The following is a 24,699-nucleotide window of genomic DNA, read 5'->3' as shown; positions in this document are numbered from 1 at the left end:
ATTAGGCCCTGGCTGGACATTCCGGGTATGGAGCTATAACCTCTGGTGAGAGACCTGATATTCCCCAATGCTAGTGGCAGTTCTTCTGCTGAAGCAACACAGATACAATAAGAGTTGAGACTATGCAATTAGGAAGACCTATTATTACCACACCTGTCTCCTTACATTATCCCTAGGATCACCACTCTGATTTGCTCTAATGCCATTCCAAACCACATGAACCTACCAAGAAATAGAAAGAGCCACTGTTTATGATGTGCTATGTACAAGGCCAAGAACTTTATGTGCATCATCTCATTGAATTAGTGTAACTACAAGTTCCCTTGGTTCCATTTTATGGGTGAGGAAACTCAAAGATGCTTTGACCGGGTGAAGCCATTTGACTTGTAATAACACAAACAGGATTAGAACCCAGCTCTCTGACTCCAAAGCCAGGTGCTTAACCAAAGCCTTCTGTTTTCTATGGATAAACATAAGGAGAAATTATTTTTTAATTGGCTAAATATTTATTTCTTCACAGGGTCAATGTTTTAATCTTCTCCATTTTAATTATACATTCTGTTGGTTTTAACAGTAGAGCAAGTGTTCTTAAGTCTCCTTGAAGTTTTGAAATGCACAGAGAATCTTTATTATTTCATTTGCTTCTCCCAAAACTCTCTAAGAAATACTGATTCTGTTTGTTTGTTTGTTTTTGCTTTTTTAGGGCTGCACCTGTGGCATATGGAAGTTCCCAGGCCAGCAGTTGAATTAGAGCTGCAGCTGCCTGCCTACACCACAGCCACAGCAATGTCAGATCCAAGCCATGTCTGCAACCTACACTGCAGCTCTCAGCTTATGGCAACACCGGATGCTTAACCCACTGAGCGAGGCCAGGGAGCAAACCCGCATCTTCATAGAAACTGATTGGTTTCTTAATCCAGTGACTCACAACAGGAACTCCAAGAAATAGTGATTCTGTTCACACAAATGGGGAAAGTGAGTCTCCAAGAGGGTAAAAAGTACACATGTGCTTATCACCTCACACTTACAGGCTTCCACAAGGTACCCAGAACGAATAACATTTGTTGAGTAGATGAAGGAATGTGTGAGTGAATGAATGAATGAATGAACAAATGAAATATATACCCAAGGCTTGTGAAGAAACGTGATCAGAGATGTCGAGGTTTGGACCCATCTCTATAGTGCTGGAACGAGAGTCCTGACTTGGAGGCAGGACTAGGCATCCTTGTGACACAGGGTAAGACCCTTCTACTTCCTGGCCCTCAAATTTTCCATCTATCCAGTGGGAGGCTGGCATCTATGGTCATTAGGTTTGGGTGTATAAAATACTAAAAAGAGAAGTCAGGAAAGCTGTCTGCTGTATGACTAAGCTGTGTGACCTGAGGCAAGCTGTGCCTTCTCTGGCCTCCTTTGCTCATCTGTGAAAGCAGCAGCCGATGGTGAAATCACTTCTAGGGCCTTCATTGAAAATGTAGGAAACGATTTCTAAATTGGGAGTGATATCACAGCAAACTGTTGCCCAGATCTGCCACTAAGGTACTCTGATGTGGAGCAGCTTCTGTTCATCCAAGGTGGCATCATAACCTTCATGGGCCCAGGGGACTTTTCCCTTCCTCCATAAATACATATAATTATATTTTATGATTGCACTGGTATAAAGATGTATATAATCAAGAGGGTGGATTCATTATTACCTATGTATTATTATTTTCGCTTTTTTTAAAAAATAAAATCTTGCATTATTTTAAAAATATTTTTAAAATTTTATGGCCACACTCAAGACATATGGAAGTTCTGAGCTGCAGCTGCAGCAACACTGGATCCTTTAACCCACTGCACTGGGTCAGAGATTGAACCTCCACCTCCACAGTGATCTGAGCTGCTGCAGTCGGATTCTTAACCTACTGCACCACAGCGGGAACTCCTATATTAACTTTTTCCTTCTTCTTCTTCTTTTTTTTTTTTTCTTTTTAGGACCTCACCCGTGGCATATGGAGATTCCCAGGCGAGGGGTCTAATCAGAGCTACAGCTGCCGGCCTACACCACAGCCACAGCAACGCCAGATCCAAGCCATGTGTGCAACCTACACCGCAGCTCATGGCAATACCGGATCCTTAACCCACTGAGCGAAGCCAAGGATCGAAACCGCAACCTCATGGTTCCTAGTTGGATTCGTTTCTGCTGTGCCACGATGGGAACTCCTAACTTTTATCTTCTGATTAAAAAAAAAAAAAAATTAGCCATTTTTACAGACCACTTAAAAGTACTATAGGCCTCAGGTAGGGTGGTGCCAACTGCAGCTAATGGATGAGTCAGCTTGGGGTCTCTCTCTACAAAAGATGGGTCCTCTCTACAGAACAGCATTGGAGGAGGCACTGAGCACCTGTGGCCAATCCAAGGAGCTCAGCCGGATGGGGAAGGTTCCCACATGGGTGAGTCAAATGATGTAAATTTCCTCACTGACGGAGGCCCATAGCTAGTTATGTAAAATCGCACCCCAGACAGTTTGGGCTGAGCCCTGGAAACAAAAGCTCCTCTCTAGTGCGAGCCTGCCATCACCTCATCCTGGTGCACACAGCCAGGGGTGAGCCTTTCAGAGAGAGAGATGGCCAGGGAGATAAGGGCGGGAAGCGGCCAGACAGGCGGATCCCTGCTCTGCCGGGCTGGTGCCATCCGGAATTACTCTCCAATGCAGGGAGGGCTTCGAGAGCCGACATCTGCCAAGCGTTTGCTGCATGCCAGGCGCTGTGCTCAGCTCTCTGCATGGAGCAACTCAGGTAATCGTCACAGTAATTCAAGCAGGGAGGTACTGTCTTCTCCATTTTACAGATGAGAAGACTGACACTCAGAGGCGCCAAGTAACTTGCCCAAGCCCGAGTCACACACTGGCAAATGACGGAGGTGGGGTTCAAACTCAGGCCATTAGTCTCAGTAGTTCACATTCTTAAATTCTGAATTACGCGGCCCGGCCAGGGGAAAACTGACTACATGAGGACAAGGAGGAGTTTTTAGTTACAAATAAATAAAGCATCATAGAGTAAGTTCTAGGAGAGGTAGGAGCCAAAGAGATGCAGATGTCTTCTCCATCTCCGGAGTCAGCGGAGGGAACACTTGATTTGGACGAGAAGGCTCCGGGAAGTTTTCTTGGACCAGGGACACAAGAACTCAGCTTGCACAAGGAACAGGAATTTGCTGGGGGAGGCTGGGCAAAGACCTTCCAGAAGAGGGTGAAGTGTAAGCAATGATAAGCACCATGAACTCACCCTCCGGTGACTCCGGAGATGGAGAAGACATCTGCTTTTGATGGAACTGAGGTGAACAGAGTAATGGAAATGGCAAAGTGAAGGCTGTTTATGGAGGGATGGCACAGGGCTGTGACTGCCATGCTAGGGGATCTGCAGTTTATTCCGCAGACAATAGGGAATCGTTGGTGGGTTTTGAGAGAGTCCCTGGCAGGGAGCGATCTTTAGTTGGGACTTCGTGATGTGCTTATCAACAGGGTCACAGAGTTGAAAGAACCAGGACTCCTGTCTCGGGACTCGCTGTCCAGTGCTCATTGGCAATCTGGAGTCATTCAGCCTTAAAGACTTAAAATGAAAAGAGTGGAATGTAAGCCAAATTTTGAAAAGAGGACTGAAAGACATTTCAGATAGAAATTTGCAATTGCTTTAATATCTGCTAGAAAATTGTAAATGATGACTCAACTCAAAGGAGCTCTTTAAAACTGCAGATGGACGAATGGTATTTAGATGCTCATTGGGACTTCAGAATTTACATTTTATTCCACTAGGTGGAGAATGGTTTATCTCAGCCTTGTGCTTGATTAAATACCATCTACCTTCTGGGGCTTGGTTTCCCCAGCTACTCAACTGGGAGAGGGTGGAGCGTAGATCTCTAAGTTCCTCTCCAGCTCTGAAGGTCCATCACATTTAACTCTTGAGATGCAGGTCCTGTATCTCCTGTGACTTCACCCTCAGAGTGCTTAGCCTGAGACCTGACACAAAGTGAGCTGATAAATAATTGTTGCATGCATGGAATAAACTGAGTTTTAACTCAAGACGCCTGTAGAATCTTTATGGGATTTTAAATGGAAAGTTTGGAATCGGTGACCACGTTAAACGAAACAAAACAACAACAACAAAAAGCATAAAAACAAGCAGGTCTGTAACCCAGACAGGCTAGCATTTCCTCTCTGGCTATAAAAGATGCTGAGGAACTGAAAGACTCTGGAGTAGAGAAAGGATTGATGGAGAGGAGGCCAAGGACCCTGTAAGGTCAAGGAAGAAACCAAACGGGAAAAAGCTTGGAGGTGGGACGAGCATTCTAGAAACACCAGATACTTCTGTTTAACCAGAAGAATCCATGAAAAACAACTGTTCTCCACCAGTGAACACATGGTAATGTTTCTGCAGGCATTTTTGATCATCCTGGAAGGGAGGAGGGGCTGCTTCTGCATCTAGGGAGTGGAGGCCAGAGATGATGCTATACATCTTACGATGTGCAAGACAAGTTACCAGGACAAAGAATGAGCCTTCTGAAATGTCAGCAGTGCTGAGGTGCAGGACCCCTGATACAGGGATCCTTAGGGAAAGATATCTAGGGAAAGATAAGGTGGGTAATAAGGTCTGAGGAGGAAGGTGAATGTGAGGCTAAGGAATTCTGACCTGATCTGGAGAGGGGTGTGGAGGAACAGTTAGAACTTGGACTCTGGGTACTGATCCTATCTAGCACTTGCTCTGTGACTTTTTAACTTTCCTGCACCTCTGTCCTCTCAGAGGATTCTAATAGCACCTATTTCAGAGGATCCTTATGAGGATTGAAGAGTTAATACATGCAAAGTCCTCAGAACAGTGTCTGGCACATATTATGTGTTAAATATGTCAGCCATTATCATTACCATGTTTAGGTAATAGGGAGCTACAGCAGACTCAAGTTTAAGAGGGTAACAAAAGAATCTCAGCAGAGGCTGATAATTCTAGAAAACATCTAGAGCTGCATGATTATCATGTGACACTTATATCTGCCCAATTAATAATCCTTCAATCAGCTTCTGTTTCAGAGGACACAGCAGGCTGGATGTATTTGGGTCTGCCTCACTGCTCTCAAGCAGCTTCCTGTCTGGGTTCTGTTTTCCACACACCCATGAAGCCCAAGCCAACATCCAAGTGCTTCCTCAGTCCAGGATCCTCATGGTTTTGATGAATAAGTGGAAGGAGACAGAGGAAGAAGACGGAAAGATGGAAAGGCAGGAAGCTTTCCACGAAAGCTTCTGTCAGTGATACACACTCTTCGCAAGGACAGAGTTGGGGGCGTGCTTCAGAGGTTTGTTTGAGCTACTGATGCTCTGCTCTGGGAGTCCGTGTTTGTAAACACTTACTTCTGCTGACGCTGGGCTTTGTAAGGGTGGATGGGAGTTGGGTGGGTGGGGGGAGTGTTGAAGAAAAAGGCAGGTTGTGTCCGCGAGCCTTAGACCATGTGTTTGTTGTTGGGAATACAAAGACCTCACTGTATTAAATGAAAATGCTTGTTTTACAAGGCGAGTGGGAATATGATAGGTACATGTCGAAAATGCTTCGGAAACTGAAACAACCCCATGCCATGAGGGCTTCCTGCTACCTCATGCATCCAGGGGCACACACGGATCGTGAAGGCTCAGCATTGCTCTATAAGGGCTTTGGGGTCGGTGGCCCAAGAGAGTCTCAGGAGCTAAGTGACTTCTCTGCTCCCTTTGTGAAGCCTACCCTTTCCCAAAGAGCCTTGCCTCTATTTCACATTCGCTATTGGTTTCCCACCACCTGCTGACCGAAACGTAGACGCTGTTATTGATCTAAAATATTAGCGTTAATAAAGGAGCCTCCAGTAGTCTAGACCCAGACTCAGAGCACTCCTGGGGATGCTTATAATGATGTAACTAAGCAGGCACAGCACTTTCATTTTTTTTTTTTCAAAGTAGTTTTCAACGTGTGAAGTGAGGTTTTCAAACTGTACTCTAGTAGAATTGAAGGGTTCAGTGGAGGTGTCTCAGGAGATTTTCTTTCAAAGACTCACAGTGGCCTAAGAATAAGAATTGGTGCCTTCTAATGCTTGCCCTAGCCCCTGCACAGAGCCGGGTAAACAGAAAGTTACAGGGATGGAAGGGTAGATTGGTGAAGGCATGGGTTGATGAGGGGTGGAGAGAGTACAGTATGGAAGGAAGGAAGGGAGGGAGGAAGGAAGGAAGGACAAAGGGAGAAAGAAGGAAGCAAGAGAGGGAAGGAGGATAGGTGGCTGGATGGTCGCATGATGACTGGAGGGATGGAAGCGGAGATGGACATTTGGATTCATAGCTTCTTGGGTAAAGTCCACCATGAATAATTATGATCAGGACCACCTCAGGCCACATTTTGAAGTGAACCTGCCTCGTTTAAAACTCAGAGAAACTCAGAGACCAGAGTTTGAATAAACAAAGTTGTAGATTATATTTCTAAGGCATAAACAAACTTCTCCTCAGAGTGAAAAAAGTCCCCAATTCTATTTACTGCAAGAAGGGTACAGATGAAGGAAAGTGCAATTCCTCAGTCTGACATGACAACTCAACATCAACATTCTCATTTTCACAGATCTCATCGAGCGTTCTGATTTGAGAGCTGGGACCAGGCTTCAGGAAATGAACTCATATGCCCCCTTCTTTGAGGCATTTAAGTCATCGTTTGGGGGACCACAGACCCCTTTTAGAAAGTGATGAAAACTTTCCACCCTGTCCCCAGAAAAATGTCAACAGCCTCAAATTTTTGCAGAAAATGTCTTGGGGTTCACAAACCTCTTCAAGTTCTCTTCAAGGAGAAACAAAGAAATCTCCTCCACTGATGTAAAATATCTGTGCTCCTCAGGTACTTCAGCTGGCAATGGAAATGGGAAAGGAAATAAAGAGTACTGATATTAACCAAGATACTACGTCATAACTAAGATAATAACATCAACAATCGCGTCACATGATGACAGTGGTATAATTGAGGCTATACTCTCAGCCCCCTGCCATTCATTTTCCACACAGAGGTCAAAGTGAGCTCTGGGAAACACATACCAGATCCTAAAACTTCTTTGTTTGGAACTCTGATAATTTCCTAGCTCATTTACGTTAAAAGCCAGGCTCCATGACCTTGGCTGCCTTTGGCTCCAGACATACATATCTCCCAGCAGCTTGAATATCTGCTCCTTTAACATGTTGAACTTGCCCTGCCTCATGGTCTATGGACGAGTGGGCTCTCATGCTCTCTCACTCTCTCTACAACCCTCTTCATTTGTCTTTTCACATGGCTTGTCCCTCCTCACCTACTGTTCAAGCTTTGGCTTGGGCACCTCAACCAACGTTCTTCTTCTCCAGTCATTCTCTAGAGCACTCACCTTTATCACTTGTCACTCTTAATGTAGAAGCCCTTACTACTGTTTTCTTGTTTACTGTTTTTCTCTCCCCACAGGAACAAAAAAGTCCATGTGGGCAGGGACCTGCCCTGTCTTGCTCAGAGCTGCATCACTAAGAGGATTTGGCACATACTACCTATTTGTTGACTCTGGAGACACACAGAGGTTTTCTGGGGAAGCCCTGGTGTTGTCACTACTGGACTAATCTTTCCCGATCTTTGGTCTTTAGACTTCCCAGCTGTACAAGGACAGTCTGGATCCTATTCAACTATAGAAGGCAATAATCTGAAATCTTTTTGACCAAGTTCAAGAGAGCTGGGCCCAAATCCCAGGACAATATGGCAGGATGGAAGGAATGGTCAAGAGAAATGGACTCTAGTCCTTCTCTGTCCCTGATTTGGAATGGATCTTGGGATCATTTCTTTGCCTCCTCTGGACATCACAGTCTCCTTCTGTGAAATGTGAAGATGGGACCAGATGAATCATCCCTTTAAAGCATTTATTCATCCAGAAATTCACCCGAATATGTGCTGAACCCTGGCGATGGGCCAGGTCCTGGGAAGGTGCATGGAGCATGGAAGACATGGTTCTTGCCAGCATCCTGCACTCACATCCTCTGGGAGGCCTCCAAGGCACAGGAACAGCACGGGCACATCCCACACAATTACACCTGGTTCTCTAGCAGCTCTCTCCAGGGATGGGACTGGAGATGCTGAGAGAAAACCATTGGGAAAGGGCATAATAGCAACAGAATGGTACACCAGCTCAGCGGAAAGAAGGGAGGCTAAGTAACAGGGAAAAGTGGCCAGAATACATACAGGTAAAAGGTCATATCTAATGGCCAATGTCACCCATAACACATTTGCTTTCATTGCTTGGCCTTCCCTAAGGCCTGTATCATTCCTCAAAGCACCTTTTCCTCACTGCACCCATACTCGGTCACCCCATTTTTCTCCCTTATTTAGAGCCATCTCCAAGTCATTTAACAAAATTTTCTGAGCACCACTGGCATGGCTGGTACTGTGCTACAGGTAGGAATAAAGCCGAGCTGAAGACAGAAACAGTCTCTGCTCCTAAGCAGCTTGGAGACAAGTGGAGAAAGACAGACAAGTATGAAGGCAATCACAACAGAATGACAAATGCAGCAAGGGGCTGTTGGATTTGATTCAGATGGTGAGAGACTGAATTGTCCAACCATTTCCTAGTGTCAGACTCCTAAAAGTTACTCTAGGCTGAGGTTCTCTGCTGAGATACGAATCAAAAGTGTGATTTATGCCTCCACATTTAAAATGACATGCATGGTGTATCCATAGGCAGGGCAGGGTCCACACTCCACATCCATACACATGCTGCCTCCTCCATGAACAAGTCCCAACCCTTCCAAGTGGGAGATACCTCTTAGGCCCCTGGAATCTCAGAGCACTTTCTAGCCCCCATAATAAGCATGGGTGAGCAACAGCACAGTTTTTCTGCCTCTGTGCTTTTCCAGGACTCCATTAATTGTTTAGTTAGAGCAGTTACCATGATGTCATGTATCTGTTTACCCGTCTGCTTCCGTCACTAGGACTGGGAGTTCCTCAAGGGATGGAACTGGGCCTTGTTCTTCTTTTTAATCCCCATCTCCTAGGTCAATGTGTGATACACAAAGACATAAAGATTGCTCAATAACTATTTATCAAATGGATGGATAGAAGGAAGGAAGGGAGGGACATTTCCTATTGAACTTCACAGAATGCCTAGGACAGAGGTCTGGAATAAGAAATACTTGAGAAAAGTTAATAAACAGCTGTACAACATTTTCTATCTAATAAGCTCACTAACGTGAGCCCACAGATAGAACTCTCATTCCAGACTGTAGAGGAAAACAAAGTGGAAAGTGGAAAAAGCACTGATTTGAGAGTCAAGAGACCTGAATTCTAGTTTCCATTTTGCTGCCAATTTGCTGCTTAATCTTTCTCAACTCAGCTTAATTTAACAAGTTAACTTGTCTGGATCTCAGTTTCTCCATCTGTAAACTGAGCAGATTTTATAAAGCAGATGCTAACGTCTTGGGGAAAGGCGTGAACAAGATACTGTATTTGTTTCTAGCAGATCAGATCTAATCAGCCCGGTGGGGCTGTTCTGTAAAGGAGTCATCCTGAGAGCTTCCTATGGGCTCTGTGGAGGCTTAATCGGCCCCAGGGAGAGCACATCACAAATCAGCCTGGTTACTCCAGAGTCATTCTGCTCAGAACCCCACAGTTCATGTGGCAGGATCACTGACCTAGGTCCCCGAATGGTTCAGAATGTCTCAGATGCCTCAGAGTGGGGCTGTGTACTCCCATTGAGCGTATCTGGGGGAACATGCTCCAGGATCTTGATTCCCAAAAGAGAAATCCAGGAATGTTTTTGGCAGCGAGCATCTTGGAGCATGTATTACCCCTCAGTAGACTTAAAGGTGGGAAATGCTCTGGGGGATGTAAATGGTCTTTTCGTTTTTAAGTTACAGTCAAATAAAATAGATTGTGTATAACAAAGAGATTTCTTAGCCCATCTCTTGGAGTCTTAGGTTCATTCCAATATCTCCCTCCTCCCTCCCGCCCTCTTGATCTCCATCCATTCCTTCCCTTTTTGTTCTACAATCTCTAAACGTCTGCATTAGCCACTGGGGTACCATCATCCATCTTACCCACCCATCCATCCACCAATCCATCCATCTGCTCTTCACCCATATATTCTTCCTTTCATGGAACATTTACTGTATATAGCTACTGGATTCCAAGCAATGCACTAGGCCCTATGGATAGAGATAAAATTAAACTGGCCTTGATTTGAACCCATTCCACCACCCTTAAGCCCTGAGGCCTCCGGCAGTCATGTCGCTTTCTAAACCTAATTCAAAGGGTCCAAAGTATAGCACTCCGCGCAGGGCCAGCACATAGTAAGTGCTCATTATAAGCTCGCTGCTTTTATTACTGTTATTACTGCTGAGAATGCGTGCTCTCCCTCAAGGGTATATAAATAGCGGATAGAGGATTCCAGATCCCAAGGTCACCACAAGGTCTCACAAGATCAAGGGAAGCAGATGGGAAGGCCCCCCGATCAGAAAGGAGGGAAATGGATGAAAACCCAGGCAACAGATATGACTGCCAGGCCACTCAAGGCCCCAAAAGAACCTGATAAGGGGGAGGGGGGGGAAACCTGAGAGGATAGCAAAGCTTGGGATTATGTGCTACAGTGTGCACATAAAACAAATGCTTTGTAAAGAGGCGAAGGGCTGGGAGGGAAAGACAGAGGCTAAAATGTGGCTTGGATTAGAAAGGGCGAAATGTGAGTTGCAGAGGCATTTAAATACACCACCCCTCCCCCGCCTGTTTTGGAAGGCCAGATATCATTTCCCCTCTGACTTCTTTGCTCAAGGGGAAATGGAATTAACCACTGTGTAATGTTTTTGAGTGTGACGCACAGGCCAGGTCATGTGCTTTGGTTACGTAATGCAACATGCCTGAGGTTCCTGAGCTCTTTCTCCCAGAATCATTAGAAATTTAGCCAGTTCTCTTACCCAGGCCTGCATTCATTAAACAAAATTACATATAGTACCTTTATAAGCCAGGCATTCAGCTAGACACTGGAGAAGTGGAGAAGACCCTAAATAGGCACAGAATGCAATGCGATAGAGAATTCCGGGGGTTCTGCTACATGTGTGCAGAAGGTCTAGGGGAGACAGATGGGTAAAGGAGGTAGGGAACGAGTTATACTTGGGAAAGAGTCAGAAAGGGCTGTCCAGAAGAGGGGAACATTGAGTAGAATCTCTTAGAGGTCTAGGTGTTCTGTGAAGTGGTGCACAGGGATCTGGGAGGTACACCAAGGAAGGAAAACAATGGTAGGAAAGCCTAAGGTATCTGGGGGAAGTGGTAAATAATTCCAGTGCTATTGAAGGGCCTCTAGTTAGAGGCTGTACAACCAGATTTGCATTTTAGAAAGTTCTGACTGTGGGAAGTTGAAGGTTTGGCTGAAGGGTTGAGGCTCAGAAGAGTGGACACTGAAAATACTAAGGAAAGAGTCAACACAGGGATGACGAGGACCTAAGCTAAGAAGAGGGAAGAGTGGCTATAAAAATATTAAGAAGACAGGATAGCTATGACCTGATGACCAAGTAAACACGGTGGGTGATATAAACTAGAGGGTGACACGAGATGAGGACAGAAGATATTCCAGAGGAAAGGTGATTCAGTTTTGGACCTGTTGAGTTTGAAGTGCAGGCTGACATTTCTAGTAGACAGCTGGGTCTACAAGTTCAGAGTTCAGCAGAACCTGGAGATAAAGGATGCTCGTCAGCAGAGAGATGGCACTTATTCCATGGGGAAGGATGCAAAGTCAGGAGAGCAGTGGACCTGGCCCTGGCCCAAGGCTCAGAAGACAGAGGATCTCACCCAGCATGGTCCCTGGTTTGGGTAAGTCACTAGTTCGCCTCCCCTCGGTTTCTCATCTTTGAAATGAATGGTTTAGATTCTGACTCTCACACACCTTGATTCTTTGGGCTTGCATGACTGTTTCTTCACAAAGCAGAGCACAGTATGTGTTCATTTCTTACATTTTCAGTGTAGCCTGCCTCTCTTAGGGCAAGGCCACCTTGTTCTTAATTGGCCTGTTATCATATCTTTCTCTGTACTCTCATCAGCCTTTGGAGCTGAAAGACCTCCAATCTCATTGGGAGAAATAACACCCTGCTTACAAACACATTTGTTCATATTCTGTTCAGCTACATACTTGTTTCATGTTTAGAGAGCAGTATGACTTAAGAAGAGATGGACATGGTACAGATATAGGAAGAGCTGCTCAACTACAAAGGTGATAGATAGAGGTTAGAAAACCAGCTTCTTAAAAGCGAAGGCTAGATCAGGGATCTGCAATTAGTCATATGCTCCCCCAGACACATACTGAGGTCCCAAGCCACGATTCTCCACCTCCTAGGGCTCCTGTCTTTGTTTCCTCCAAATGAACTGCAACCTGGGATCTTCTTAGCTTTCCTAGAATTGAAACAGTTACCTCTTCTGCTCTTCCATGTTCTGTAGACCCTGGGTTTGTGGCAAGTAATACTGGAAAACATTTGCTTCCTCGTGTTTGTAGAAAAATCTAGGGATGACAGCACTGGGGATTCCCAGAAGGAAAAGAGGCTAACAGATGGCTACAGACTCCAAAGTTTGAGTGCCTGAATTCATGAAGTGACGCGATTAAAATGATAAGCATGACTAAAAGGCCAGTGACCTACTCCAATATCCAGGAACTTGCCTGGAATGGCTTTTGTACAGTAAGAAATAATGAAATTTGAGTACTCCAACCATTAGCCAAGATGCGATCCCTGGGAAGGTCACTCAGTGAGTTTTTAAAAATATTTATGGCAGCTATTATTAGCAGCATAATTAATGAGATGGCTTCCAGCTCTTGGGAAGTACCAGTATTCCCTAAATAATGTCTTCAGTCAGTCTTTTGACTGAAATTCCACCCACTGGGCTTTGCTTTTGGATCAGAAGCCTTTTGGGGGCACATTAAAACATATATGTCCATAGAAAAGCACGGTTCTTAGTTGTCATCAGTCAACAATACCTTAGCAAGAAGGGCTACCATGGTCCTTTTGCAAGAATGAGAAGGGGGAGAAGCATCAGAAAGTGCGTGGGCACTTGGCCCCTGAGGGGAACAGCACAGACACCACCTAGTGGAGGAAACTGCACTTAAAAAGGAAGAAAACTGGAACCACTGCCAACATACAGTTTTGGCTTAGGACAGTCCGGATGAGCATTATAGAATCCTCGGGGATCTCTGTTAGATGGGCCTCTAGGGCAAAGAAAGATGAACTCCTCCTCACCCCATCGTTCAGATGAGGAAAAGTGGTCCCCAGGAGGAAAGCGAGTTGCCCAGAATCACAAAGCAAACTAAGGACTGAACTGGCCTGGAACAGACATCCCACAGCCCCTAGTCCACAGGTGTTTCTTCTCAGTTCTCCTCAGCCTCCTCTGGCCAGCCTGGGGTCTGCTAAGAGGTCTCTGCTCTAACACTACTTCTCATCACCACCTCCTCTGACCACCGTATTTAAATGCTGCTCCTCCTACAACCCCAGCCCTACACAGCATTCCCCAAACACCCCTTCTACTCTGTTTTTGCTCATAAACATTCACCTGACATTATATATTTCCTTGCTCCCATTTATATTGTCTCCTCCTCCTTCTCACCCTCCACTCCAGAATATAAACTCCCTGAGGTCAGAGACAGTTTCTTCTACTCCTTACTCTGTGCTGAGGGCCCCAAACTGTACCTGGCATGTAGCAGAACTGCAATCAATTTTGGCTGAATGCTTGGGTAGGGATGGACAAATTTTACATTGTCTCTTGTTTTTATTCTGTTTGCTTAGATTCTCTACAAAGAGCACACGTTGCTTTTATCATATGAATCAATAAAGTGTTTATTCTTTCTTTTTAGTTTTTGTTTTACATTAGGATGATAGGAATACACCTTCCCTGAGTGGTGAGGGAGGGAAAGACAATTCCTGGCTCTGCCAAAGGAGATAAATACATCTAATTTATAGACTTATTGAGAGAATTAGAAATAATGTGTGGCAAGAACCGGACATACATAAAACCAATATGTTAACATTTACTGGGTGCTTACCCATGGTCTAGATTCCATTACTAAGCATTTTCCACATGCAAGCCCAGTTAATCTTCAAAACAACCCTAGGAAGTGGAAGCTGGTATTATCTGCATTTTATAGATGGGGAAACTGAAGCTTGAAGATATTAAGTGGCCCAGGATCACACATGTGGCAGGTGGGAGAATCAGAAAATCAAACTCAGGCAGTGTAACCCGAGTCCTGTGATCAACCACTACAAAACACTTTCCTGCGTCCTGAAGGTATCAACTCTTTCTGAGATTAGTCCACTGCAGCTCATCCTCCCTCCTCCCCTGGCCAGGGCTCTAGAAGGTTCTAGATGACTTCCAGGGCAATGGGAGCTGCAGAGAAATGAGGAGCCAAAAAATCAGAAACAGAGGAATGTAGAAACGAGAGTGAGTGTGTATACATGTTTGCCTGTGTGTGAATGAATGGTCACAATATGTTTTGGATTGTCACAATGATTAGGAGATCCAAGGAGATTCTCAGGCACCGAACCAAGGGTGCAAAATGCTTCACAGTGTGTGGGAAAGTTCCAGACAGCAAGAAGTCCCCATTCAAAAACTTCTTATTGCCCTGCAAGGCTCCACTTGCCCCTCCTATATGTTCCCCCAAAACCCCTGTCCTTCCTTCCCGTCCCCTCAAGCTCTCCCAGGATGGTGGGTCACCTGAGGTTGCAGGTGTGCAGAGAGAAGGCAAGAGGGAGCGCCTAGTGTCTGAAGCCTGAACTGCAGGCTGACTTTCAATTACTCTCTGTGTGACCTTGGGAGAGTCCCGAACCTGCTCCAAGTTGCTGCTGATGCCTTTGGAAACCTATCAGCTCACAGAACACGCAGGGATCTAAGACTCCAGCTCTTCCTGTGGCTCTCGAACTCTTTTACACTTTTTATGATGGAATTCTTCAATCACACACAGAGAGACAGACACCAATGTACTGAAGCCCGTCGTTTCTGCTGCCGGGTTTCAACAATCATCCATCTGCCAGTCTTCTTTCATGTACCACCCTGCCCCCCAACATCCTTTATTTTATTTTTTTTTCTGGAAAGCTTTAAACAAACAAACAAGACAGACATACAGTCACTGTACCCATAAATACTTAAGTACGCATTTCTAAAAGATTAGGATCTTTAAAAATACCTAACGACAATACCATTATCATGCCTAACAAAATTAGCAATAATTTCTTCCTGTCAGTCCCTGTCCCTTGAAATTCTATCACTGAGAAACCTGCACATTCCTTCAAAAGAAATCTTGTAGAATTGCACGGTTTAAGCAGAGTAAGGAAAAGGGAAGTTTCCAGGAGGCAGTGTCCTCCCCTTCAGCCCCTCCCTGGGCATTCCTAGAAGCAAGGGGCAGAGTTGAAAGGCCCTATTTCACTCCTCCCTTCACTGTGCACACGGAGAGTACTGAGGCACAGGGAGGGGCAGTGAAATCATCAAGGTCACACAGCAAGTAAGGCAGACTTGGTAAGTCCGACATCAAAGGATACCAGTGAGGTCACACGAATGGAAAGGTTTGCTAACTCCATCGCTGTCTATTATTTGCCCTGTGAATGACGATAACAAAGGAGCCTTTCCAGGAATAACCTTGACTATACAAATCCCCGCCATCTCTCACTTTCTGGATCCTCCCTCACTGATGACCTGTGGACTGTGTTCTGATTTAGGCCAAGGGCTTCTCTTGCCATTGTTTCACCCGGTTCCCCAGACAACCGGTGAGTCCGGGATGTTGAATGTAACAACACCTGAAACTCTCTCTCCAGAGGCTCAGAGGAGGCCAAGCTAGGACTTGAGCCCAGAGCTCCTGGGTCCCAGTTCCGGGTCTTCAAAGGAGCCAAGGGCCCAAGACCCTTGAGTCATTTCTGAGTTGAGCATTTCCAGTAAGTGCACCGAGGCATGAAGTTGAGTCCTTGGTGCAGCAAGAAGAAAGATAAGAGACACTGAGGGAAAGCACATTAAATTCCAGGGAAGGGACGGCAGGTGAGGGGAGAAGCAGGCACCTACTAGATTCCTAAGCCCATGGCCACAGGTGGGCAAGTCATGAGCTGCCTGTATAGGGGGTCCTCCTCCTGGGGTCCTTGGGGATCCTCTCTCTTCCTCATCTGAGACACCCTGCAGCCAGTGCCAGTTTCAGAGCGGTGCAGGTGAGGGGGTTGGAAATAGTGGAAACACTTGCCTTCTGGAAGGACTGGCCCTGGTCGAAGCAGGGAATCCTCAGAGCTGGGCTTCCCTCCCTCCTTTATGCTCCTATTGCTGCTCAGAGAGAAATACACCTCCCCTCCCAAGCAGGGTGAAAGATGCACCTGAAGTCAGGTGCATGGAACTCCACATGTTACCTCCCTATTGGGGGTGTCTGCACTTTAAAGCAGGATCAGGAGGAGGGGGTATGGCTTCATGTACACGATTCAGCTACCAAGGACTGAGTCCCTCATATGGGACTGGAGAAATGGACTGTCGGGGCCTTCCCCTGCACCAAGGCATCTGGGGTCAGCAGAATTGGGAATGGAAGAAGGGTCCTTTCTAATGTTTGGCAACATAGGACTGGGACAGCGGAATTTCTCTAAAAGCTCTGCTGCTCACAGGTTGGGTAAACAGAGGATGCTACTCCTCCTTTCCCTGACCAGTGTTGCTCCTTTTACATTAGTTGAGAAGGTTTGAGAAAGCACCAGCGCCTAGGCCTACCCTAGACCCACAACATCAGAATCCCTGGGATGCAGCCTGAGCATCTGGATGTTTTCAAAGCTGATGACTCTCAATGCTACCAAGGATGGGAGCTCATGGATCAAGGTGTTATCTCCCAGGTGACCTTGAGAGGGGCAGTTTGTGAATACAATTTAATTCTCAGCCCCTGCATGACCCAGTCCTCAATTTCCCTAGTGCACCATGAGCTGCTTAACCCAGTCTGTGCCTGGCTAACCAGGCACATCTCACGTTCCTGAGCCTCAAACCTGTAAGCTTCAAGTTTGCCTTCCTCTGTGTAGAGGGGCAGGGACGACACGGCCTTCTCCCCGCCTCCCCACCCCATCTACACAAATGGCTCAACGGGGGAACATGAAGGTCGGAGGGCGTCTGAGGTAGGGGCAAGAGGCATGTGACAACAGAGCTGTGACCTAGACCCCACTGTCACCACTGCTCCTGGAGGTACATTCTCCCCCTGGATGCTAACTGGTTTTCATATTCATTGGTGGAGTGGTTCTGGACCTCCACTGGCTCTGACCACCAAGGGATCATCCAAGTAGGTCAAAGAAGAGGCAATCAAAGTGCAAGAAAGGGATTTGAAGGGGCCCAACTGTTTCCCAAGACTTACTGTCTATGTTAGACTCCCCAGCAACTCAAGAGGGAACGTGCTCACAGGCCCCCCTTTCTGGAGGCTAAGCTGGCAAACTGGAAAAGGGAACGTGGTTACTTACGGGATGCAGCTACCAAGGACTGAGTCCCTCATATGCAGGGGCACCGTGCCAGGTGCTTTTTGCCTGTTTGCTGCAATATCTTGCTATCATTATGCCCATTTTGCAGAGGAGGAAACAAAAGGATGGAGGGATAAAGTAACTTCACTCGAATCACACAGCAAGTCATTGGCAGCAGAAATTTGAAGCCCAATATGCCTGATAATTTGATGTGAGAAAAAAACAGGTCTGCTAGGTCAAACCCCAGGTTCTACAAGAGACTTGGACTTGTGTTTGATCCCCTTCAATCCGTAGGCATACAGTCAGCACAGAGCAGTGTAGGGAGACTGGGAAGGGGCTGCAGCAGGACCAGGGAAGAGGGGGGAGTCATCCCTTCTCTCTCTGTAAGGACTGCTGGAGAGGACGCAGGCCCTGAGGACATGAGCTCCCACCTCGGCTCTGGCCACAGGAAGGATTCTGGGACTTTGCATGGACTCGCTTCTCCTTTCTGAGGCTGGCTTTCTCATTTGTCAAATAGAAGTGATGATGTCTACCTCCCAGCATGGTTGTGAGGGTGAAACTTGCATAACAGAAGTCCCTAGCACAGTGCCCGGCCCCTTGGAGGCACCCAGGAAAAGTGAGTTTCTCCTCTTGCCTTTAAGTGGCCTCAGTCCATACAGCCAAGACTGAGCTCTTTGGAAAATCGTGTCCAATAATAAGATCAAAGTTTACTGAGCGCTTACTATACACCAAGTCTGGTTCTAAGCATTTCCATGCACAGGCTCAGGTATTGGTGCTATGTTCAGCTTTCAGATGAGGAAGCTGAAGCCCAGAGGAATCAGTTAACTTTCCCAAGTCACACAGCCTGTTAGGGGCAGAGGTAGAGTCTCATTTAGGGAAGTGACTAATAAAACTGGCTCCTCACCATTGCAATCTCCGAGACCCCAGGTGCGACCCTGAATGCTGTGAGGAGAACCGTGTTAATTTTTGAAGTTCTTGGAAACCTAGCCTTCCCTGTTATAATACCAAAGTTGAGAAAATGCAGGCACTTTTTTTTGGGGGGGTGGGGCTGGGTGGGTTGCAGGAAGTGGGGGTTACAGAAGAGAGGAAATAAAAAGCCTCTTCTAAGTAGCCAGTAAATTCAATAGTCCAACATTTAGGACAAAAGAAAAAACCATGGCAAGGGGGAGGTGCTGGATGGGATTCAGGTAAATCCCTTTCTCCTCCTGAACAGATTCTGGGTCAGTAAGGGCTGGTGGTGGGAGGAGGGGCAGCACTTGTGGGGTCCACATTTCACTTATCTCACAGGTCAGGAGAAACTTTAACAAGATTAGCTGCCGCTCAGGGGCTCTGCTCGATGGAGCAAATTGAGTCTATTGTTTTCTTTTTCTTCTTCTTTTTCTTTCTGTCAAACTGGAGGGGTACAGTGTTGAGGGTGGGAGGGGCACAGTTGGGGAGGAAGAGCAGGGGTCTGGGTCCAGCCTGGTATACTACAAAAGCAAAGGGATGTATTAGGAAGCCCGCCCCCCCTACCCCAGACTTGAAAGGGAGTCTACACTGCCTTGTGCAGAGGCTGAAGGCTGTGCCTGGGTGGTGGGTCGTTCGGGGTGGGAGGTGGCAGTGTTTCTTAGGCATGTTCTCTCAGCAGTGGAGGCAGGGCGGGTCTGGAAGTGGGGATGCCCAGGGATCCAATCCTAGTTGCTGCCATTGGGGAGCTGTGTCATCCAGCAGCCCCCTTCCCATTCTGTGTCTCTGTCTCCCTGTTCAGCCAAAGACAGAACTGGCAGGGGTAACCTCTGAGGACCCTTTTCAGAGCAGTCTGAAAGGGCTCTCCAATCCTACAGTTCATCCGGCGCTGGCGGGCCCTGCAGAGACTCCTGCACACAGGCACTTTCTAACTTGAGCTTTGTTTTTGCCTGCATAAGCCTTTCTATTTTTATTTATTAATGTATATAAATAATAATTAATTTCCTCCTTTCCTTTTGGAAAAAAAATAATAAAAGCCATGTTTTCTGAGCTTCAGAAGCAAACTGCTCCTTCACTCCTTCCCTCTGCCTCTCCGAGCGCCTGTCTGAACTGGTGTCAGTGAAGTTTGAACCGGGGCAGAAATAGCATCCCGGGTGGATCTGGGAGCACAGCCCGCCTACCAGGAGCAGCAAGGCCTGCCTCTGCCAGACGACAGACCCGGTTAACAGCACCATAAAATTAGACCTTTACGAAACCCAATTGAATCCTGCAGCAAAGAGTGATGTAAGGCAGCCTGGCCTGACAGCGAGGCAGCAACCCTCTGCCTGAAATAGCAGCGCAGTCCCTGCTGAGAGATGCCTGCTCTCTCAAGGTAGGTGACCAGGGATTCCTAGGAAAGTGGCGATGCCCAGCCAGAGAGAGCCAGCAGAGGTCAGGCAGCAAACTGGTCGCCTGAGGTCGCCGAGGGAGGACGTGGCTTAGCTCCGGCATCTCAACTGCCTCTCCCAGCCTGAACTTACACCAAGGAAGGAGCTGAAAAAGTGCTTCTGCAAAGAACCTCTGTTTGTTTGCTTTTTAATTCAAGGAGAAGCAGGTTCTTTTTAGTCCAGCAGTCTGTACCGTGTGGAGGATACACAGAATGAGTCTTTTCTGGCTCAAGGCCAGGTGTTTACACACCGCCAAATCTGGCTCAGACTCAACTCAGGGAGGGGAAAAAAATCCACCAGAATCCTCGGGAGGAAAGCTCTGAGCTTTCTGGTGCTACATGGCAGCGGTGACTTTTCTTTCTTTCTTTCTTTCTTTTTTTTTTTTTTTTTTCATTTGGAGAGGAATGTTATTTCCACACATAAAATGGACCAGGCATTTTATACAAGCAATAATAACCTAGCGTCCCCCATCCAATTAAAGTATTTTACTGCACAATCTTTGTGTGAGAGAGTGAATGAGTGCTCAAGAGAGCGTGTGTGAAGAGAGGCTCCTTGTCTGAATTAAAGACCTTTATAAAGCAGAATCCCAGGTGCTATATATTTTTTTTGAAAAAATGCATTTACTACCTTTTCATTGATGATACCTATCTAACCCTGGGCTCTCCTCCCCTGAGGGGAAGCCTTCCAAATCACTAATATGACAGGTAAAGACTAAAAAAAATCAGGTCTACTTGTTTTTAAAAAACATCTCCAAGCAGCAGGCTCTGTGTTTTTCCTACGTTCGGAAAGAGAAGTAAACATACCATAGCCATGAATTATCACCATTATCATTATTATGATGAATAATTTCTCTTCTCTACTCTATATTATAACCCGCTCTGGCTGACTAGGGCTTGGGGGCTGAAAGCAAAAGAGCTCAGTTTCCCTCTCCTTCCGTGGGGGTGCTGGGGAGAGAGAGAGAGAGAGAAAATAGCATGCGATGACGTCAGGTGTGGGGGAAAGTCACTTTCTAGTCCTGGGTTTGGTGGCAGGAGAGCTGGAGCTTTGGGGGCATATTCTGGGTATAGCAGCAGAGTTTGGGTCCCCGAAAATGGACTTGATATAAACAGAACAGAGTCAGCAAAGTCCATGCTAAGATAGAAAGTAGGGGCTGACAGAAGAGCCCAGAGCTTTCCCTTCTAAGAAAGTATGTGTAAGGGGGTGGGATCGCATACCGCCTCCACACATTTCCTGGCTGCAGGGAAGGGGGAACCCCTACTCTCACTTTAAGACATCCTAGGACAGGGCAAGACTGTTTTTGCAGGAAGGGAAGCTCCCAGCCAGAAGAGGCAAAACTTTCCTTCTCTCCTCCAGCACACCCCCCCTCCCGCCCCCCAGTTCTATTAAAGGCATTGCCACATTCACTGGAAAGGGGGGGGGGATAGACGTTGGAGCATTTCTAAGGTTTGCAACCCTCACAAAGTGTCTGGTTTCACTATGGGCTTTGCTGTAGAACAGCAAAGGGCGCACGGGGGCGGGGGGGGGGGGCTGTGCAGTGTGAAGAAGGAGAACTCAAATTCATTACAGGTTCATAAAAATCCGAAATGAGAAAATCGCCCCATTTCTCAGTCGGGGGAAGACTGGCCAGGTGGGCATGAGGAAGGTCTCCAGTGACACAGTGACAGGCAATGGGCTTGAAAGGGAGGACATGGGATGGCACTGTGTATGAATGGGTGTGCATGCGTGTGCAAGTGTCTGTGTGTGGCTGGGGGAAGGGGGTAAATCCCAGAGGGAGGCAGCAAGCAGAGAGCAACTTTAGGGGCACTTTGAGGACTTCTAAGTCCCGGCGATCACAACAATCTTGTCCTTGTAGGCTTTCAGGGTAACAGGGCCAAGTAAAAGGGGGGCGTATCTATTAAAAACTCAAAGCAATCCATAGACCCTCCAGCTTTGTTCCGCATGCATCCCAACTGGGTCATCCTCCCCTCCATCCCAAACGGAAAAAGTACACCCGACCATCCTGAACATGAGTTCCGTCCAGGAGGCTACCCGGGGACCATCCTTCGCTGACTGAGTCTCTGAGCAGCCAGGAGCATTCCCTGTGCTCCTACTGCGCGGCTAGGCAGACACCTACCAGTGCGCCCATTCCACAGAAGGGGCAAAGTGAGGCTCGCCATCGCCCCAGAGCCACCGCGCTACTGCTGGTGGAAAGGCTCCACACAGACACACCAGACAGTCCCCGACCTGCCCACCACCCGTGCCCAGGCACCCGCCTGCCTCCGGGGCAGCAGAGCCCGTGCAGCGCCCACCAGAGCACCCTTGCCTACCTGTGATCACCGCTGGAGACCTCTGGCCCCCCTCTGCTCGTAGCCACACTTGCAGCGTGAACGCGTCCCGGGGCAGCTCGAGGTCGGCCCGCAGGCGCAGCTGCTCGCCTCTCCCGCTGAAATAGAGCGCCCGGCTCGGCGGGCTCGGCTCCTCGGCGGCGCCCCTCGCCTCCCGCTGCTGCCGCCGCCGGGGGACGCGCACGGCTTCCCAGGCACCGCCCGGCGGCGGCGGCGGCGGCGGCGGCGAGGCGCGGCGGCCACGGGCCGCCCGGGTGGCGCAGGTGGCCGGGCCGGCGGCAGGGCGCGGGGGGCGGCCGGCCCGCGGGTCTCTCCGGGCCCGGCGGGGGCGCTCGGCCAGCCCGCAGCCCAGCGCGGCGCTCAGCAGCCCCAGGCGCAGCACCCAACTCCAGAGCCGCATGTCCGACGGTCCCCCCCGCCCCCCCTTCGCCCCTGCACCGCCGCCCGGAGCTGCCAGCTTTGGGAGCCTCGGCGCCTCGACTTTCTTCGCTTCTTCACCCTTCTTGGGCGAGCCCCCCCTTCCACTTGCTTTTTTCTTTTCTTTCTCGCTTTCCTCCTCAAGGTGTGTGCTCCACTCCCCCCACCTTTGAAAAATACAGCCCAACTCCTCCTGGTTGGCAATTAATTTCTCTCCCCGCTCCTTTATCTGCCTTATTTCCCCCCTCTAACAGCTGGTTGCCTTCCTCCTTGTTTTATTTCATTTTATTTTATATGATTTCTCGCTCTTTAAAAAAAAAAAAAAAAAAGCTCCTCTAAGACACTGATCCGCTGAATTCCCTCCCCCCCAAAAGATGCTCTAATTTATTTATTTTTTGCGTCCTTTATAACACAAGCCACAGCCCCCTTCTCCCCCCCCAGCCCCCCCTCCCCTCCCTCCTTCTTTACAAAATGAAAGGAAAGAGGGGGGAAAAATCCCTCAGAAGATGAGTAAACAAGCGTATGCTAATCTGCTCCCGAGCGCTCCACCTTCCCAATTGAATGAGTCCCAGTTAAAACTGCGGGGATCATGACTAATCAATCAGTTTGGAGAGGCCGAGCTACCCAGCCTTCCTCCACTTTCCCGTTTGCCTCCTTCGCTCCCGCTTCTCCACCCCCTCCTTTTTTTTTTTTTTTTTTTTTTAAGAAGACAATCTTAAAGTAACAATTTAATGAAATTCTGTACACACCCCCTTATGGTCCTCCCAGCTCTCCTCATTCCTGCTCAAAACACACATTCCTGTTTTTGTTTTGTTTTGCTTGCTTTTTTCCCCTCCTTCACTGCCCCCCCTCCCTTTTCTTTTTTCTTTCTTTCTTCTTCTTTTTTTTTCTCCTGGCGGGAGAAAAATCTATCTCTTCTCTCAGGATCCCCTTTGCACTTTGCTGGTAAACCTCATCCTTCCCTATAGCACATAAAGAGTCTTGAAACTTGATTCTCAGATTTTTTTGTAATGCTGTCTCTTTCTCCCTCTCCCTTTTTCAGTCTCCTCTTTCTCACCCTCACGCTCTCCTTTTCTCTCCCTCCCTCCACTCTCTTTCTCCCTCCTTCCCTCCTCCTTTCCCCTCTTTCTTGCCTTCCCTCTCCTTTTCTCTCTTTTTCCTTTTCCCCTCTCTGAATTCCCTTAAAGTTATGCAATGATGAGCATCCCTCCTCTTCCCTGAGCCCCGGTGCTGCGGGCTTCAGCTAATCCAAATGCTGTCTCCAAAGTCCTCATGGAATCATCAGAAGCAACCAGGAAAGGGATTTTCTAAGACATTTGCCTTCCCGAAGCTGTAGACTCAGCACAACTAGGTCTCTGAATATTCCCGAATACTCTTAAAAATATTCTGTTGGTTGTGAGAATTATAGTTTTAGATCCAAAAAATGAGAAAAATATTAATTTGCCTTTTTTCGACCTGACAAATTCAGGTCCTCCAATACTGTTTATTCAAGTCACAGGTAAGGATCTGACCATTTGCTGCTTTATAGATCTGTTTTGAACTGGGACATATATGTAATATATTTTGTTCTTTTTCCCCCCTCTTTATAGAACTCAAAAGCTCCCCCTTATGGCAAAAGAGTTTTGGTTGTTTTTTTTTTTTTTTTTTTTTTTTTTTTTCCTCTGAGTGTTTAATAAGTTAAAATGAGTTAGCAGTGGTGGATTACGAATGACTAGTTCTTGGTATGTTCAAATAATGTTTTGATAAAAATATGCTGTGTGAGGTTTGCATGTGGATAGTGAGCTGGAAGCCTGAGGTGAAATTAACTCAACTTTCCTCCATGTGCTCCTGTCCCCAGGGCTGCTCCAGATCCTTCGTGTAAGCTGGGGTCATTCTTTCCCACTTCAAGGAGAGTGAACACTAATGGAGAATATGTGTTGATGAAAGTATGTGGATTTGTAGAATGATGAGCACATGACTCAGACACTCCCTGTAAAAGCTGGAATGTGGTATGCAGGGATTATGGCACCATTCTTAAAACAGGAGATCCCAGATTTCGATCTTCTTGGTTTGGGAAGAACTTGCCATATAGTCTTGGGCTAAGAATGTCTGAAATCAGTTTCTCCTGTTATAAAATGAGAATGGCATTAGATC

At 47.2% G+C, this 24,699-nt stretch overlaps 1 protein-coding gene across 1 annotated transcript in view; it reads right to left on the bottom strand.

Moving 5' to 3' along the window:
* The window catches only part of PAPPA (pappalysin 1), a 240,100-nt gene extending 217,437 nt beyond the window's left edge, over positions 1–22,663 (bottom strand). Inside the window, exon 1 of the mRNA XM_001926753.8 lies at positions 22,132–22,663. Coding sequence (XP_001926788.6) covers positions 22,132–22,549 — 418 coding nt within the window. The 5' untranslated portion in view covers positions 22,550–22,663. The remainder of the gene's footprint in view (positions 1–22,131) is intronic.
* Between the last annotated feature and the right edge of the window lie 2,036 nt (positions 22,664–24,699).

This window comes from Sus scrofa, chromosome 1 (genome assembly GCF_054392235.1).
Source record: "Sus scrofa isolate SSC_HxYL_T2T_F1_AM1 chromosome 1, Sscrofa_HxYL_maternal_Yorkshire_Landrace_v2.0, whole genome shotgun sequence".
NCBI lineage: Eukaryota > Metazoa > Chordata > Mammalia > Artiodactyla > Suidae > Sus > Sus scrofa.
The sequence above is the reverse complement of the archived record's forward strand: the minus strand, read 5'-3'. Positions and strand labels throughout refer to the sequence as shown.